Genomic DNA, 16,695 nt, shown 5'->3' on the forward strand with positions numbered 1-16,695 from the left:
CTGTAAAACTCTTGGTGGTAGTGTTTTTATTTTTATTTTTTCAGCATAAATTAAAGGCTACCTTTAACCATTAATTAAAGCATACATTTATAGTTAACTATAATATCCCTAGAATGCAATGCAAGTCTCTTTGAATAAAAGTGTTTGCCTAATACATAAATGTACATATACATCAGGCCTCATATTCATTGCATAATATTACTTTTTATGACATCATATGACAATTTACTAGTACTCACTAGTAAAGTCACTAGTAAACTCACTAGTAGTTATTTTAGCATCAACTTACTATTATTAGTAATTTATTCGATTTTATATTTTATATTTACATTTTATACAAGTTTTAGTAGCTATGTTACTTTTATTAGGTTTAATATATCTTGTTGTGTGTTTAATACTTTTAGTTTTTGTTATTTTAGTACTGTAATTCAAACTGAATAAAAATGTAAAACATTGCCTTTACAACTAGCTGAAATAAAATAAGTTAGTTTTATTTTAGTTAACTTTTTTTTTTCAAGCTCGTTTTTTTTAAGGCATTAAGTTTTAGTTAATAAAAATAAAATAAAATAAAATTTGCCACAGTAGCACTTGTGTTGTTTCCTCCCTTTGATTTAAATGCTTGTGCTATTTTGTGTGAAGCCAAATTGTCAATTTTTTTTTTATGCCAAAAATCATAAATATACAGTTTTAGGTAAAGATCATGTTCCATGTAGATAATTTTGTACATTTAATACCATAAATATATAAAAATTTCATTTTTGATTAGTAATATGCATTGCTAAAGACTTCATTTGGCCAACTTTAAAGGTGATTATTTCAATATTTAGATTTTTTTTTTTTGCACCCTCAGATTTTCTAATAGTTGTATCATGGCCAAATATTGTCCGCTCCTAATAAACCATACATAAATGGAAAGATTATTAATTCAACTTTCAGATGATGTATAAATCTCAATTTCGAAAAGTGTACGCTTGAATGATCTTCATACAGTATTGCAAATAAAGAATACGATGTTCTAACAAGCTCTTTTTGTGTTCGTCTCTGCAGGATTTGGGATGACCACCCCTGTGACGGTAGCTGGAAAGGTGTTCTTGATCTTCTATGGTCTGTTGGGTTGTGCGGCCACCATCCTGTTCTTCAACCTGTTTCTGGAGCGCATCATTACCCTGCTGGCCGTGGTGATGAAGGCCGTGCGTCTGCGCCGTCTGCGGACCAGTGGTCTCCTCCCGCCGGGGATCTGCCAGGACTTCGCGGCGAGTACGTTGCCCGGTTGGAAACCCTCGGTGTATCACGTGATGCTCATTCTGGGCTTATCGGCCATCGTGATCTCCTGCTGCGCTTCGGCCATGTACACTCCAGTCGAAGGCTGGGCTTATTTGGACTCGCTGTATTTTTGCTTCGTCACCTTCAGCACCATTGGTTTCGGAGATTTGGTGAGCAGCCAAAGCGCAGCGTACGGCTACCAAGGACTTTACCGTTTGGCCAACTTCATCTTCATCTTGACTGGAGTATGTTGCATCTACTCGCTCTTCAATGTCATCTCCATCGTCATCAAGCAGGTCCTCAATTGGATGTTGGGGAAAATGAGTTGCTTGTGCTGCCAGCGCTGCAACAAAGCCAATGCTTTCTTGGGACGCCGCAACGCCATCAGGCCAGGCTCACGCCTCAGACGTGGACGCTTCGGTCGGACGCCGGACTCGGATGGACCTTGCGATAGCGACACTGAAGGACGCAGACTCTCGGGCGAGATGATCTCCATGCGGGACTTGACGGGATCCAATAAAATCTCGCTTGCCATCATGCAGAAACAGCTGTCGGAGTCAGCAAATGGATATCCCAGAACGGTGTGTGGAAGCTCGCGGCAGAACGGCTTTTCTGGCGGCGTTGGTGCTTTGGGCATCATGAACAACCGATTAGCAGAAACCAGTGACTCTAGATAGAGGTAACGCTTGTAAGCATCTCAGAAATGATTGTTTTTAGCAGTGAAACCTCTCTAACTCTCTCTGGACGGCGAGCGGTTTGGGTTTGCGATTTCAGTTTTCGAGCTTGTGTAGAACAGCATGGCATGCATTAACTGTTTAGGATATCCTCCACAGGATATGGATCGTGACTTGCTACAAACGCGTGCTAGGAAATAACGGTGTGCTCAAATCATGTTGGATAGATCGTATTTATGAGTTCAAAGCACATGAGCGTCAGAAAGTCACAATTATGAGTGTGAAATAAAAAAAAAATCCCCAGAGTTGGGATCCGATCGTGTCATTGAGTCAGATGCAATGAATGCGTCCTTTGTATTAATGGTCAATTGCCTCAAATGAACTAAATTGCATTCATAAAATACCATAGTACTGTGCAATAACATTAGAAAATATAATCGTTCGATTTACAGCACTAAAAATGTTATAAAAGCATAAAAAGTTAAAACACACCAGATGCACATTCAGTCATAATTTTTATAGTAAGAAATCATTAATGTTTTACTTGAAACATTTATGTATAGTGCATTATTAAGTGTTCAAAAAATATTCAGATTATATCTTTTCATAAAATGCATTATAATATTTGCTTTCCTTGACAACCAACCAATTCCCACAAATTTATAGTTTGTCATGTGTTTCAATTCATTATTCCTAAAGGTGTAACAATGAATGTTACAATTATTCATGTAATCATAAAATGCATTATTAAAGTGCATTACAAAACATTAAAATACTTTCATAAAGCATTATACATGAAGTCTTCAACCAAACTTCACAGACCTAAGCACCTGATGTCATATTTATGACTTCCATACTCACACATATGAACTTCCAGGAGGATTTGAACGCACCTTAAGTGACTTTGCCTATTTTAGTAATCAACCAAGACAAACCCTAATTACCCGAATCATATTCTCTAGAATTTGTAGACAATACTGTACAACATGAACTAACCCTAAACGCTCTGAAGTTAGACTTGACTTCCAGTGGCTATTCATAGGAGCTGAGAAGAGCTTGTCAAATCTCAGATAAGTAAAAGTAGCATCCTATTTACTTACAGCACACTTGATTTACAACTATGCATCATGTCCATGTCACAAACATATTCGTTTTTGCTTAGTCTTGAGCTGCATCCTGGTTTGCATACTTATGCTGTGCACTAAAAGTATGTGCTTCTCTGCTCAATGGAAAGTCCATACTCAGTATTCGGACATACTACAATGTCTCAAAATGCACAGCCTCCCTTACTATGTCAGCTGAATTCACTTATGATGTAATTTTTAGGTTCATGCAATTAACAAAATGTTTCAATCTATCATTCTCTGACACTTCCTTTCGGCAAAAAGTCAAAAGACTATTGTTAAAAACTCTCCTCTTCCATAGTGCAACAGTACAAAAAAAAACAATGTTTTAATAAGTTAATAATATTTTTTTTTATGGTTACACAGCATAAATATAAGTAAGTTGGAAGGGGGGTGGGCGGTGTTGTGGTATATTAGTATAAACATGAATAAAGTCTTAGTATCTCATGCAGATGGGTTTTACACCCTCGTTGTAATATGATGAGATGCACCAATGAGCTGAGCAAAGTAACTTCAAAGCTAAACTCTGTTGTTCCCCAAAGAGGAGAGAGGAGGAGCTGAAGAGATGGAGTGAGACAGAGTGAAGGAGAATAAAGTGAAGAAGCCCTGAGAGAGAGAATATGAGCCATCTATCAGCACAGAACTAGACTTCCAGCGGAGCTCGTGTTCATCTGCAAGACCTCTGCAGACTAAACGTTAGTGCCCTCAACCCCTCCTCTATCATCTTATTAACACTGTCCACATACAGTCAAAATCCTCTCAGATGCCCTTGCTTGGTAGGATGCGTAATATCAAGTCTTGTGTTCAACATGGGAAGCTCTATTCAAATAGAATAGTCTTAGTTGTTGAAAAATCATTTAGAAAGAAGTTAAGGGAATTATGCATGCTATATTCAGTGTTTCTGCAGGTATTAAAAAGTCCCCTAAAATCCACAAATGAAGGCATGTAATCAGAGTAGAAAGTCTTAAATTCATAAAGGCATGACATTAAATGTCACAAGCATTGCAAAAAAAAAAAAAAAAAAAATTATTATATATATATATAATAAAATGAAGTATTACATTTTTTTACGAAATTGAGTTTAATGCTTAAAACATAAACAAATGCGACCCTGGAGCACAAGAGCAGTCATAAGTTGCACGGGGATATTTGTTGCATTGGACAAAAATACATTGCATGAGTCAAAATGATAGATTTTTCTTTTATTCTAAAAATCATTAGAATATTAAGTATCGATCATGTTCCATGAAGATATCTTGTAAATTACCTTGCGTAATTACATCAAAACTTCTTTTGTGATTAATAGTATGTATTGCTAAGGAATATTGTCCTAACAAACCATACATCAATGGAAAGCTTATTTATTCATCTTTCATATGATTAATTATTCTCAGTTTTGAAAATTTTACACTTAAGGTCCAGGGTCACAAATGTGGTCTGAAAACGTTTTTTCTCTTGCATGATGTTCTTGTTTTAACCATGAACTCACTTCATTTTGATCAAAAAAGTAGATTTAGGATGTATTGCATTCCTTTTCATTTTTTTTTTAATGTATTTCTTAAAAAGGTCTTAAATATATTTTACATTTAAAACCTGCAAAAACCCTGTATATTGTTTGGCACAATTAATGTATTTAAATGCACAATCCTACACTGATCTGCTTTTTAGCAAGCAGGCAACCTTGAGATTTATAAGATTGGGAGGAAATTTACATGAGATTTTGAAATGGATTGGTATCAAAACGTAAACAAGACTTGCACAAATTGAGTAAAGTAAAACTAAATTCTGTTTACATCTTTAATAAAATGGAAATTAACTTTAAAAATCAGTTTCATTTAAACATTATTAGATCATGCATGTAAATGCACTCATTAACATTCTTGTATTTTTCCCTATTATTTTGAATTTGCTTTGCATTTGCAAGCATAATCAACATTCTGCCAGCTAAGTGTACATCTGACTGTGCAAAACTGAAACCTAATCATTTCAAGATATCATGCAAACAAGTCTTTCTTGTGTTGGTGGTTTAATAATTTGGACAAAATCCTTTTTTATAAACCCCCCCCCACTATTTAGTGTGCATGTAAATAAACTCATGATGCTCATTTGCTACCATTATGTGCATTTTTGAGCCGTTCTGTGCTCCCATTTGTGAACGCCACAATGCATCACTGCCCATTTGCATCAAGTTGAACTCTGAATGACTTTGTTGCATTGCAAACAAACTGGCTCATGTTGCCTCAATTCACCAGCCCTCATTGAAAATGAATAACGTCTTGCTGCAAAACCCTGCCAATGCAAACTCACCGTTTCCTCAAATGATAAATCAAACTGCTTTAATAAAACAAGGAATGTTGATTGAATAATTGTAATAATGAGCTGTCACCCAGCATTTGTGCATGTAGCAAACAGAAACAGATGCTAACGTGCTACAAACCCTTAAATCCTGACATGATAAGAGTAGAAGAGAGAGAAAGACAGGAGAAGAGAGGGAATCCAGTCCCTAAGTGTGAGCACAGATGTAGTTTCCATTAGCTAGCTCTCTGCTGGTGATCTGTACCATCTCTGCTCAGCTCTCTTCTGCTCCAGAGAACAACAGCTCGCGTCTGCATTCACAGCACAAGAACACACACCTACAGCACAGTTCACACTCTCTACCTACACTTAGAGTGAATCTACCTGTATCTAACTCACTGTAAATACTCAAGCAGAACAATCTCTGATTCTTTTTGCACATTGCAAAGGGAAACTGTGAGGACTGGCCTCAGGTAGCCTCAGGTAGTTCAATCTTCTGATGTAGTTTTTTGCATGCTACTATGGTAAAGCCATACGAGAGGCACTTGTATCTCTTATAGGTCTATTTTTATATACTAATATATACTAATATATTAAAGTATTAACAGGCAGTGATGGTGTACTTGGAAAGAACAAATGACTTGATTAGGGGTTGGCAGTATGAACAAAATATAACTTATTACAAGTTAGTTAAGGTATATATCATGAAATTAAACTCAAAGATGTTTATATATTAAGTTAAAACAAGATAATGTTCATTTATAATCCAGTGAATTTGAAGGTTTTGATTATCTGATTGTGTTCTCTGATGTATAATCCAGTTTAAACTGGTGACTGGTTTCTAGCTCATCTAACTTGGTTATTAGCTGGTCCAAGACCATCTTGGATCAACGATAAACCAGTTACCAACTGGTCATGCTAGTTTAAAGTGGTCAAACTAGTTTTATGAACATGCTATATACCTTACAGTGCTATTTTAATATTATTAAAATTATATTTAAATTATATTTAATTTTTATTTCATATTTTATGTGCAATTGTTATTTTTATTAGCTTTGGACAAAGCTATTAACTATTTATAATTTTGATTTAATTTATTATTTCAGTGTTAGTTTTATTTATTTATTTATTTGCTCATATTTACATCTTGTCATTTTAGTGCTTAAACTTTTTTTTTTTTTAAGTTTTAATCTAATATTTAGATTTTATTTCAGCTTAGGTTCATTTTTTTTAATAGTTCGTCAGTCACACTGCTGATCCCTAATGAAGCCCTGTTTCACATTAGAATTTCACAGAAAACTTGTAGAAAAGCGCTAGTTACATCATGAAGATATCATTGCGCATGAAGAGAGAGTTTGAGATGTAAAGCAGAGCTGTGCTAACAATGCAACAGAAATGCTACTAAAAACAATTCTTGGTATGAGCTTGAGAAAGAGCGTGTTTCTAAAAGCCTGGAGATGCATTGAAATATATCAAATAAGCTTATTTAAGACTACGTTTGTTCTCTTAAAATGCATGCATGGATCAATATCAACTGCCTTATTTTGTCCCTCAACCATGTAACTATAATGTAGATATGATTTATGCTGTACAGTAAATCTTTTGCATTTTGCAAAATGTATCTCCATTGATTGCAATGGATCTAACTGAACTGAAGTCCTCCATTTTCTCCAGGACTTGGGAGATCTGGGAATTTCAGGTTGTATTTATTTATCTATCTGTCTTTTTTTGTAGCCTCTGAAATGGACTCAAATTAACTCCTCCATTAATTTCACCTTTGTGTTTTAAACAGCAATATGAAGCCAAACAAGTCCAAGTATCAGTTGTCACAAGGATGTTTGACTTTAGTGTGTGAAGAGGAAACCAGGTTTAGATTACGCCTCATTTTTGGTAAAAAGACATGACTCGCTGTAGAGAATGGTGTCTAAATAGATGAAACAATATTCTATCACTTGTTTTGTGTTGTTGTCATTAGAGTGAAAAGCTCATGTTTCAAAAGTTTAAATAAAAAGAGAAAAGGTTTCTAAATCTGTTTTTACTGTTTTTTGTCTGGGAGACCAGGGACAGTTATAACTATCTTAAATTCATATTTAATTCTAACACTCACGATAAAGTTAAATGATTCATCTCTTTTTCTTTGCAATCTCAAGATAAGATGTCTCTCTAGGTTAACTGGAAGACTGAATATGTATTATTTAATGTGCATGACATAATCTAGTTGATGGCTATTTATATTACATTATCAAAATCATTGCAGATAATTATAATGATGGCTCTTTTACATCATTTTTGGCAGCTGAAAATGGTTTATAATTCTGTAATGTTTTTAACAATATGCTGACAGAAACATATTATCCTCCTTATGTGCAGTCTTTCTCAATGTATTTATTTCATGCAACTTTTATTATTATGAATGTTTCTTATACCAGAAGATGGCAGGTACAATAGTAGTTGTTATGATTTATGAAGGCAAAGGCACAAAATTTACAATTATTCCTGGTCTTCCCTCTAGAAACACGTTCAGACATAATTTTGCATTGTTCAATGAAAAGATGTGCTTGACGTGCATATCAGATTGTATTATTGTGATGAGTGTGACTCAGACTGTTTAACTGTTGAGATCAATTTCTATCATCATTACATTTTAAGAAAGAATCCATATCAGTATGCAAGAAGAGCAGAACAGAATTTGTGTTCAACCTACTCAATCTATCTCTCCTGCTCTCTTTATTTCTCTCTGTTTTTGCAGAAACATGTGAGCTAACCATCTGATTTGATTTATGTAAGTCAAAAGGGAAAATTTACAATGACGGTTAAAGTGCACATTAAATTTTATTTTTTAGAACATGACATTTCTGATTGAAACACGAAAAATCTATTGGGAATTTATTGGATTTTTTTTTTTTTTTTTTTTTAATGTGACAGGTAGAATAAAAGACCATAAGCATTATGATATTTTGATAAACAATTGTAAAGTTGAATATATTAATTAACATTAATTAATGAATTGTTCACAGCAGGGGTATTATGGTTAACTAAAACTAAAATAATAATAAATAGTAAAAATGGACTGACTTAACAAATTAAATAATAATCAATTAAATTATATGGACATATAAAAAAAACGAATTAAAATGACAAAACAGAAAAAATACTAAAACTTTAAATAAATTGAAAAAAATATATCAATAAAATAAACTATTATATCACTATTTAAATAAATCTGATTCATGAAAATTTGTTAATAGTAAATAGTCTTAATGTTTATATCAAAAATATAAATATTTCATAAAAAATATATTTACATGTTTTTTTTAAGTAAATGGATTGATTTTTGATTTCATCTAAATTTAATTATAGTAGCAGTTCATGAAATGGTTGAGACAGTTCTTTCTTTCTTTCTTTCTGTCTGTCTTTCTTTTCTTTCTTTCTTTCTTTCTTTCTTTCTGTCTGTCTTTCTTTCTTTCTTTCTTTCTTTCTTTCTGTCTGTCTTTCTTTTCTTTCTTTCTTTCTTTCTTTCTTTCTTTCTTTCATCATCTGTGTAGTGTGAAGAGCTGGTCAGTAATCTAGACCTGGTTACCTGGTTATCATGAGTCTTTCGTTTAGGCCCGTCCCATGTTGCCTGCATCGTGGCATTCCATTGATTTACTGTATGCAAATTACTTCTCTGTTGCAAGTTGCACATTTATAATGATGATTGTACTTTTATATTTATTTTAAAAAGATGATATCTAATGAGTCATGCATATAAGAAATAATAAAATAAAAAAATCTATTCTAAGAATCTCTGTCTTTTTTCCTTTCATACCTGGTGAATAATTGCACATACTGCCATCTGTGGTTCATATTATTGAAATTGATCCGTGAATTTTTTTTTTAGCCTTTGTGCAAGACAGCAAAACAGTTGAGCTGTCTATGACAAAATTTTACATGAATGGTTCATGAATAGAGACCATACAGTAAGTCCTCTTTTTACCAGCTGAGATTTCTAAATTGCCAAAAACGTCTTTGGCTTTGTTTTTATACATGCTGAAGGTGATGACTGAAAAGTACTTTTATCAATAAAATAGGCATTGTACATTATCGATCTACTGTCTTTGTCTTTTTAAACTACTTAAACTTTTAACTATTTAAAACTTAAAACCTTCTGACTTAAAGTAATTAAATCTACTTCAAACGTTCAGGTCAGGCTTCCTCAAGCCATCATAAATATGAAGAGTAACTCAATTGAATCGTGTGTGCTCTGTAATCTTTAATATTTTAGTAATAGGACTGTCTGTAGTTCACGGCATTTGAAAATGTGAATTATAATTACATTTATTTAAAAACAGAGCCACGATTTGTTCAGTAAACATTTGTTAAATAAGAAGCAATCTTATGTTTGTTTGTTTTTCCCCACTGTAGGAAAAAATGCTAAAAACTCATTTTTGAGTTGCATTACATCCCATGTTTAACTACGTCTTGGAAACTGAGCTCATGTTACCTATTCAGCAGTTATATACTTTTCTCAAGGTCTATGTCTCGTAACAGTTTCGTGTGTGAAGACGTGTCAGAAAGCATTTGTGTGTGTTCACTAGTGTATGTCTGCTTGACTGAATGTTCCCGGTGATGCTCATTCAAACTGAAGCAGCGTTTTCACTCCAGTCTCCCGTCACCACTGAACAAATTGTTTTCTACACGAGCTGAGGCCGTGATCCTCGTGCACAGAAACAAGCTGTGAAGCTGAAGACTAGCCCTGAGCGATTTACAATCAGTCCTACACAACCCGAATAATCACGGCCTGCTAGTCAATAGGTCTTTTGTGGGCTTGCATTAAACAGAGATATAATAACAGCTGCTTACATCAGGCTAACACACATCATCACTGTAATGCAATGCAAATCTCTGTGTTGTCACAGAACTGTAATTAGAACTAAACCGGCAAGAAAAATGCATGGTTGAATAGAATAATTGGAGGGCATCTAGTTCGGCTGATTATTGCACACTCAAAAAGCATAAATGACCATTTACTTCCAAAGATGTCTGAAATAATAAATAGAGCCAAATGATCAGAAAATGAAAACACTCTGCGGCATAATGGGCTCTTATCATTTATGTGATTTTTTTTCCGCCTAGAGGAGACTGGTCCTAATATTGTTCATGATGTCTTGCACAGAAAGTTTTATGACAATTTTCCAGCCTTTCTCTGAGCCTCGGAATAAATGGGCCATAAATATTTTAAATAGTTGAAATGGGTCAATTATAATTGGTATCCTTCAATAAAAGATGGTTTTGCAATATAGCATCTGACAGAATCACAACACAAGGTTTTTATTGGTGTATTATTTATTAGTATACATGTTGTGTGTGTGTGTGTGTGTGTGTGTGTGTGTGTGTGTGTGTGTGTGTGGAATATAATTATGCCAAAATACAGCAAAAGCAGTAATATTGTGAAAGATGTTTTACTATTTACTAAACAACTGCTTTATATTAAACAGGTCATTCAGCATCATTACTCCAGTCTTCAGTGTCACATGATCTTCAGGAATTATTATCAGATATTTCAACATTTTAATGTTTTGCTGTACATTGAATCATATAAACACAGACTTTTTAGAAGAAATTAATACTTTTATTCAACAGGGATGCATTAAATTGATCAAAATATTAAATTGATCAAAAAATAGCAATATTGTTACACAAATATATATATTTCAAATAAATGCTGTTCCTTTGAACTTTCTATTAATTAAAGAATCCTGAAATAATAAATTACATTTTAAATCATTAAATTTTACAATACCATATTTTAGTTAAATAAACAAGCTGTATTTGTTAGGGAGGATACAATATTACAATACGTTTACACATGCAATTATTTCTGTTATTATTTACAATATATTTATATATCAGTACAATAAGCTATTAAAAAAATACAGGAATGTTTTATTTTTCATGATGACCCATTTAAAGCAACAGTTCGGCTTCAGGAGACTTGGAATATAGCACATGAACTATTTTTATGGTCATTTTTAAGGTGTGCAGTGTCTGTTGCTCTCTGTTTTCATCGTATAATCAAGATCAGCATGAACCTTTCCTTTCATGCTCCACAGAAGAAAGTAAGTCACATGTTGATTTCTGTTATTCCAGTGCTGGTCTTATAAAATCGACTGTTGAAGCGGGTCAATTGTTGTTGAATAACCATTTAAAATGCATCATATAGACTATGCAGCACTGCATGATTCATTTAGACTGTCATTTATGTTTGTTCGTACAGTAGATAAGCAGACGAGCACAGGCTGATGCTTCCTCCTCATTCAGGTGAGAACGTGGCTGGGGAAACACAATACTGTTTTTAGCTCTATTATCATGTGAAAGTGGCAGCTGAACTCATGCGAGTGCTGGAGCAAAATGAGGTTTCATTTGGCAGATGCTTTGTGCATCGGGGAGGACAGAATAACAAGCATTTACTGACCAATTTTAGACTTTGAAATAGTATAAACTGCCTCTATAGAAATATATTTGTGCAGTACAACATCATCCAGACCAGAATAATGAAGCTGAAAAATATACTTCCAAGATAACTGCTGTTTGTTAACGCCAAATATGTCTATTACTATTGCTCACGTACAGTTAGTCATTTGAGCAAACGTCTAAAACTCATGAAAAGTGAAAGGTGTCCAGAGCACTTTATTATTTTAAAAATACTTCACGTGATTGTTTGCTTATTTATTTTTGTTTTATGAGTCTGTACGTTGTTTTGTGTGTTTGTAAAGCTAGTTATATACATGTAAAGCAAGTTATATAAATTATGAAATAATTAATATTATTATTATTTAATATTATTAACTTGTTTATTTATATTTACTTAAAATCTTACAGAAATCGGTATTCACATCCTTTTTATCAAAACAGATCAACTGCATTTATAATTATTATTATTATTATTATTTATATATATATTATTTTTGTGTTTGTGTTCATATCGGCACACTTATTTATCTCAAAATTAAATTTTGCATGAAATAATAAAGTGACTTTAAGTCTTCAGAGTTCAGAAGTTGCTAAGTTCTTCTCACATGTAACATTTTTATACATTTTTAGTGCTTGACAAATTTAAGTGTCACGTTAAATTCCCATGAAATTAAATATTTCTTTGTCATATTTTTGGCTTTTGCATGCTAATTAAAGCAGATAATATATTTTTAACAGCATAAATATTATGTATTTTGCTTGAAAAGTTCCTCCTGCCTTAATATCCCAACACATTTAATAATTTAGCTTGAAATAACATAATATAAATTATTAGCAAATTAAGACGCTCTTTTGAAATCTTACACAAATTTACTTGGAAATTTCTCCAAAATAGAAAAAGCATGCGCTCCATAAAATGACCAGCTCATTAAGGATAGGTTTTGTTAAAACTATCTGTTTGCTGTATTGATTCTGCTTTAGTGGCTAATTAGAACACACTCAGTAGAGGAGAAGTGAAAGAGACCTAAATATGGAGAAACGTCAGAGTCGTGTTTCCTTTGCAAGACCCACAGACCCATCAGCTCATTCTCATCATGTATTCCACGTGTCAGCAGCTTTACATGTCAAATAAAACCTCCACATGTGACAAGAGTTGATTTATTCGACAGGCTGACGGTGAAACCCGACAGATAATGTATGTCCCCTACCAACACCCACAGAAGAGCTAACGGGAAAGTCAATTCAGGGATGAGGAAAAGAGCGCTGCTAAATACTCTGATTGATGAAGCCGTTGCCTCAACAGCTGTCTGCCAAATTACCAGAGAACTGAGGAAGCAGAGAAGGGCAGGAGGCACCTGATTATTGCTGATGAAGCAAGAAAAGATGAAAACAAGCTCTTTGACTTTAAAATTCACCTCAAATATCCCATAAAACCACAGTTTCATATGTTTATGTATTTCTTATTGAAATAAGAACTATTGGCATGACATATCAAAATTCATTTTTTTACACGTTACATAGATTTTTTCCCTTCCTTTCATTATTTCCCTTACCTTTGATATCATGTATTTATTTAAATATTTGAATTTTTATGTTTATGTGACATGATATTTGAATTTGTATTTATTTATTTATATACATGTATTTTTCCTTCCTTTAATGTTTAACCTTTCCTTTATTTATTTATATATTTTAATAATAATGTATGACTTTTAATTAATTAATTAATTAATTAAAATTGTAATACATTTTTTCCCTTTCCTTTTAATTCGCCTTTGTTTAATTTTACTTATTTGTTTATATTTAATTTTAGATTTTCCCTTTTATTTATTTGCATGCTTACAGTAGTCTTTAGCACGGACGATGTAATAATTAACTCCTCTCTTGACCATTGTTTCATAACTCAGAATTTAAAAGGCATTATTTTAGGGTTAAGCACATCAGTAATGAGCCTGTCGGTGTCAGGTTATGCTATGCCAGCATTTCTGTTTCGATGGAAGTGTAGCATCCCGTGCTAAACTGAGTCTGCTATGAATGCTATCGTACATTGCACAAACAGGCATATTCGGATGATAAATGAGATTAGTGTGGCCGGTGGAATTAATTAAATGAAATGTCATGAATGCAAAACTCATGATATCAAAGTAATTGCATATTAAGCATGCTTTACTCCACCTATTTTGTGGATTTAACGTCTGTGTCATTTAATGTATATTTGGCATTTGTTTCTTTTTCACAGCTGAACCTGCCATGATAATGGAACCTCAGTGCATAATGGAACATTGAAAGAGCCAGTCTGTATGGTAATTCCTTCCACACACACACACACACACACACACACACACATGTCCTCATGCTTTCCTCGTCCCTTCAGATAGCCGGTTTCTCCGCTCACGTGTAAAAATCTGTTGAGTGGAGTTAATAGTCACTATTAGACAGCAGCGCTTCTTTAATTCCCTGAGAAGCGGCTGCATTACAGGCTGCCATTGAACACTTGTGCATGAATGCTTCAGCTCAGTGAAATCAGCTATAAAGTCATTTTGAACGAAGATTGTATATTTCTGATGTGTTTTTAATTTAGTACTTTTTCACATTACATTTGGGTTTAGGTTTATTTACTTTCAGCAGTGATTTTGATTTTTTTATACACTCATTTATATACTCATGGGAACAGATTTGGAGAAATGTAGCATTGCATCACTTGCTCACCAATGGATGGTCTGTAGTGAATGGGTGCCGTCAGAATGAGAGTCCAAACAGCTGATAAAAACATCACAATAATCCACAGCTCTCCAGTCCATCAGTTGATGTCTTGTGAAGTGAAGCTGTGTGTTTGTAAGAAACAAATCCATCGTGTTTTGTTACTTCAAACTGTTCTTTCTGAGTCATTGATCCATATTATTGCTTTCTCTATTGAAAAAGTACTTTCATCTGATTCAGGAGAGAAATCTGCACAGATCAAGCACTGTCTACAAGCTAGATTGGTACAAAACTAAGAGTGGATTTTCATGCGAGAGACAACAGGAGATGGACTTGTTCAATGGATCAAGCATATATATGGATTATGGACTCGTATTTTAGACGAAACAATGGTTTAAAGTTAAAAACATCTCAATGATGGATTAGTTTCTTACAAACACAAAACTTTTGGCTTCACATAACATTAAATAATGGAGTGGAGTGGAGTGGATTATTGTGATGTTTTTATCAGCTGTTTAGACTCTCATTCTGACGGCACCCATTCACTACAGAGCATCCATTGATGTGACACTGATGCAATGCTAATTTTTTTTTTTTTTTTTTAGAAATGAACATTTCTTCAAATATAATTAATTTTTTCAGCATCTGGTTTTTCCATTCTTCGGAACCTCAAAGTTTCAACCTTTGACAAATCGACTGACGTGAGTTTCTATCACTTACGGTAAATTGTACATTCCTCATCTCTGTATTATTCCCCCTGAAGAGAGCACAACATGCTCACCAGAAAGATTTGCATTTCTTTGATGGATGGCCTGTGTTTCAGCAAAGTGATTTTCTGTGCACACCAGCCTCGGGCACAGCACATTAAGACAGAGCACGAGTTAATGAACTGCGTATGAATATGCATGCACAGCCAGGATGCAACAGCAGCTGCGCATAAACAACTATTTGCCAGGCATTGCAGATAGTAGATATCCCTCTTGATGTCCAGCACTGAGAGAGAGGTGAATTCATGTATGTACGGTGCAGAGATGCGAGAAGGACAGTGAGAAACATATTGTTTTGTTGTTGGAATTGATGTTGTTATGTGGTTTTCAGCTATGTTTGCTACTTTTCTGTTCATAACGTAGTAAAGCTGACTATTCACTTCAGCTGTAACTTTTCAAACTACAAACTGCTTTTAATTTGAAAGGATTTGGGAAATAAGTCCTCTGTGAAAGGCATTTCCCTCCAGCGAAGATGAGTCGAATGCAGATGATCTATGTGTCATCCCTTTATGTTCTCCATGGTGCTTTCTGTTTTTTAATCTCCATATTTTATGTTTTCGACAACACATAGGACGACTTTTCATTTCCGTACACTGACACAGATCTTCCTCTTACTGGAATGAGGGGAAACACATTTGCATCTGCAGATAACTGGGGACATTGATTGTATTTAAAGATGCTCTCACACATTCAGATTCTCCTCCACAGATGAGTGAGGACCGAGAGACGGACTGTGCTTCATCCATCACTGACAGATGCGAGTGAGTGATGCTGACAGATGACACAACCCTTCAGATCCAGTGATGACATTAAACATGTGTGAGAAGAGGTCAAAGGTTAACATCACTCACCCTTCTACGTATAAGCTTAAACAGATGTGATGTGTTTGTCCAGCCACTGGGGACTAGTCATTATTTGTTTGAAATGTTACAGTACAATAATGATTTTGAGCGAAAGCGTAACATGTGGTGTGCATTTATGTGTCTCTGCAGATCCTTCAGAGGAAGTACTGCAAGCACAAGTTTATTTTAACCAGATCACTGATGATTTCAGTCTGATATGAACTGTTTAAGTGGCACTAAATGATTTATGATTCTGTCACAATGTGATGGGACTTAACTGTGGAGCAATGTGAACTATATTGGATCCAAAAGCGAACCTGGAGCATGTAAGCACTTTTTCTCATTTCACATACTTGGCTAGCAATAATGCAGTTGGTATAGACCACAGATAAAAATTAGATGCAATAGTTGACATTAACCTTAAAATACAAATATTCAGCCAATATGTCTTAATCAGATTGACATTCTGAAAAAAATACAAAAATAAAACAGCATTTGTAGATGTGTTTTTGTTGAGGGTCAAATTTGATACATCAGGGCTTCATGGCTCATGTAGAAAGATATAATGAGAACATGA

General features: G+C 34.1%; 1 protein-coding gene across 1 annotated transcript in view; it reads left to right on the forward strand.

Annotated features, from left to right (window-relative positions):
* LOC127970807 (potassium channel subfamily K member 12-like) overlaps positions 1–1,940 on the forward strand; it is a 29,185-nt gene extending 27,245 nt beyond the window's left edge. Inside the window, exon 2 of the mRNA XM_052573545.1 lies at positions 1,048–1,940. Within this exon, the coding sequence (XP_052429505.1) occupies positions 1,048–1,940 (893 nt within the window). The remainder of the gene's footprint in view (positions 1–1,047) is intronic.
* Positions 1,941–16,695: the final 14,755 nt, after the last annotated feature.

The sequence above is a fragment of the Carassius gibelio genome, chromosome B13 (genome assembly GCF_023724105.1).
Source record: "Carassius gibelio isolate Cgi1373 ecotype wild population from Czech Republic chromosome B13, carGib1.2-hapl.c, whole genome shotgun sequence".
Taxonomy (NCBI): domain Eukaryota; kingdom Metazoa; phylum Chordata; class Actinopteri; order Cypriniformes; family Cyprinidae; genus Carassius; species Carassius gibelio.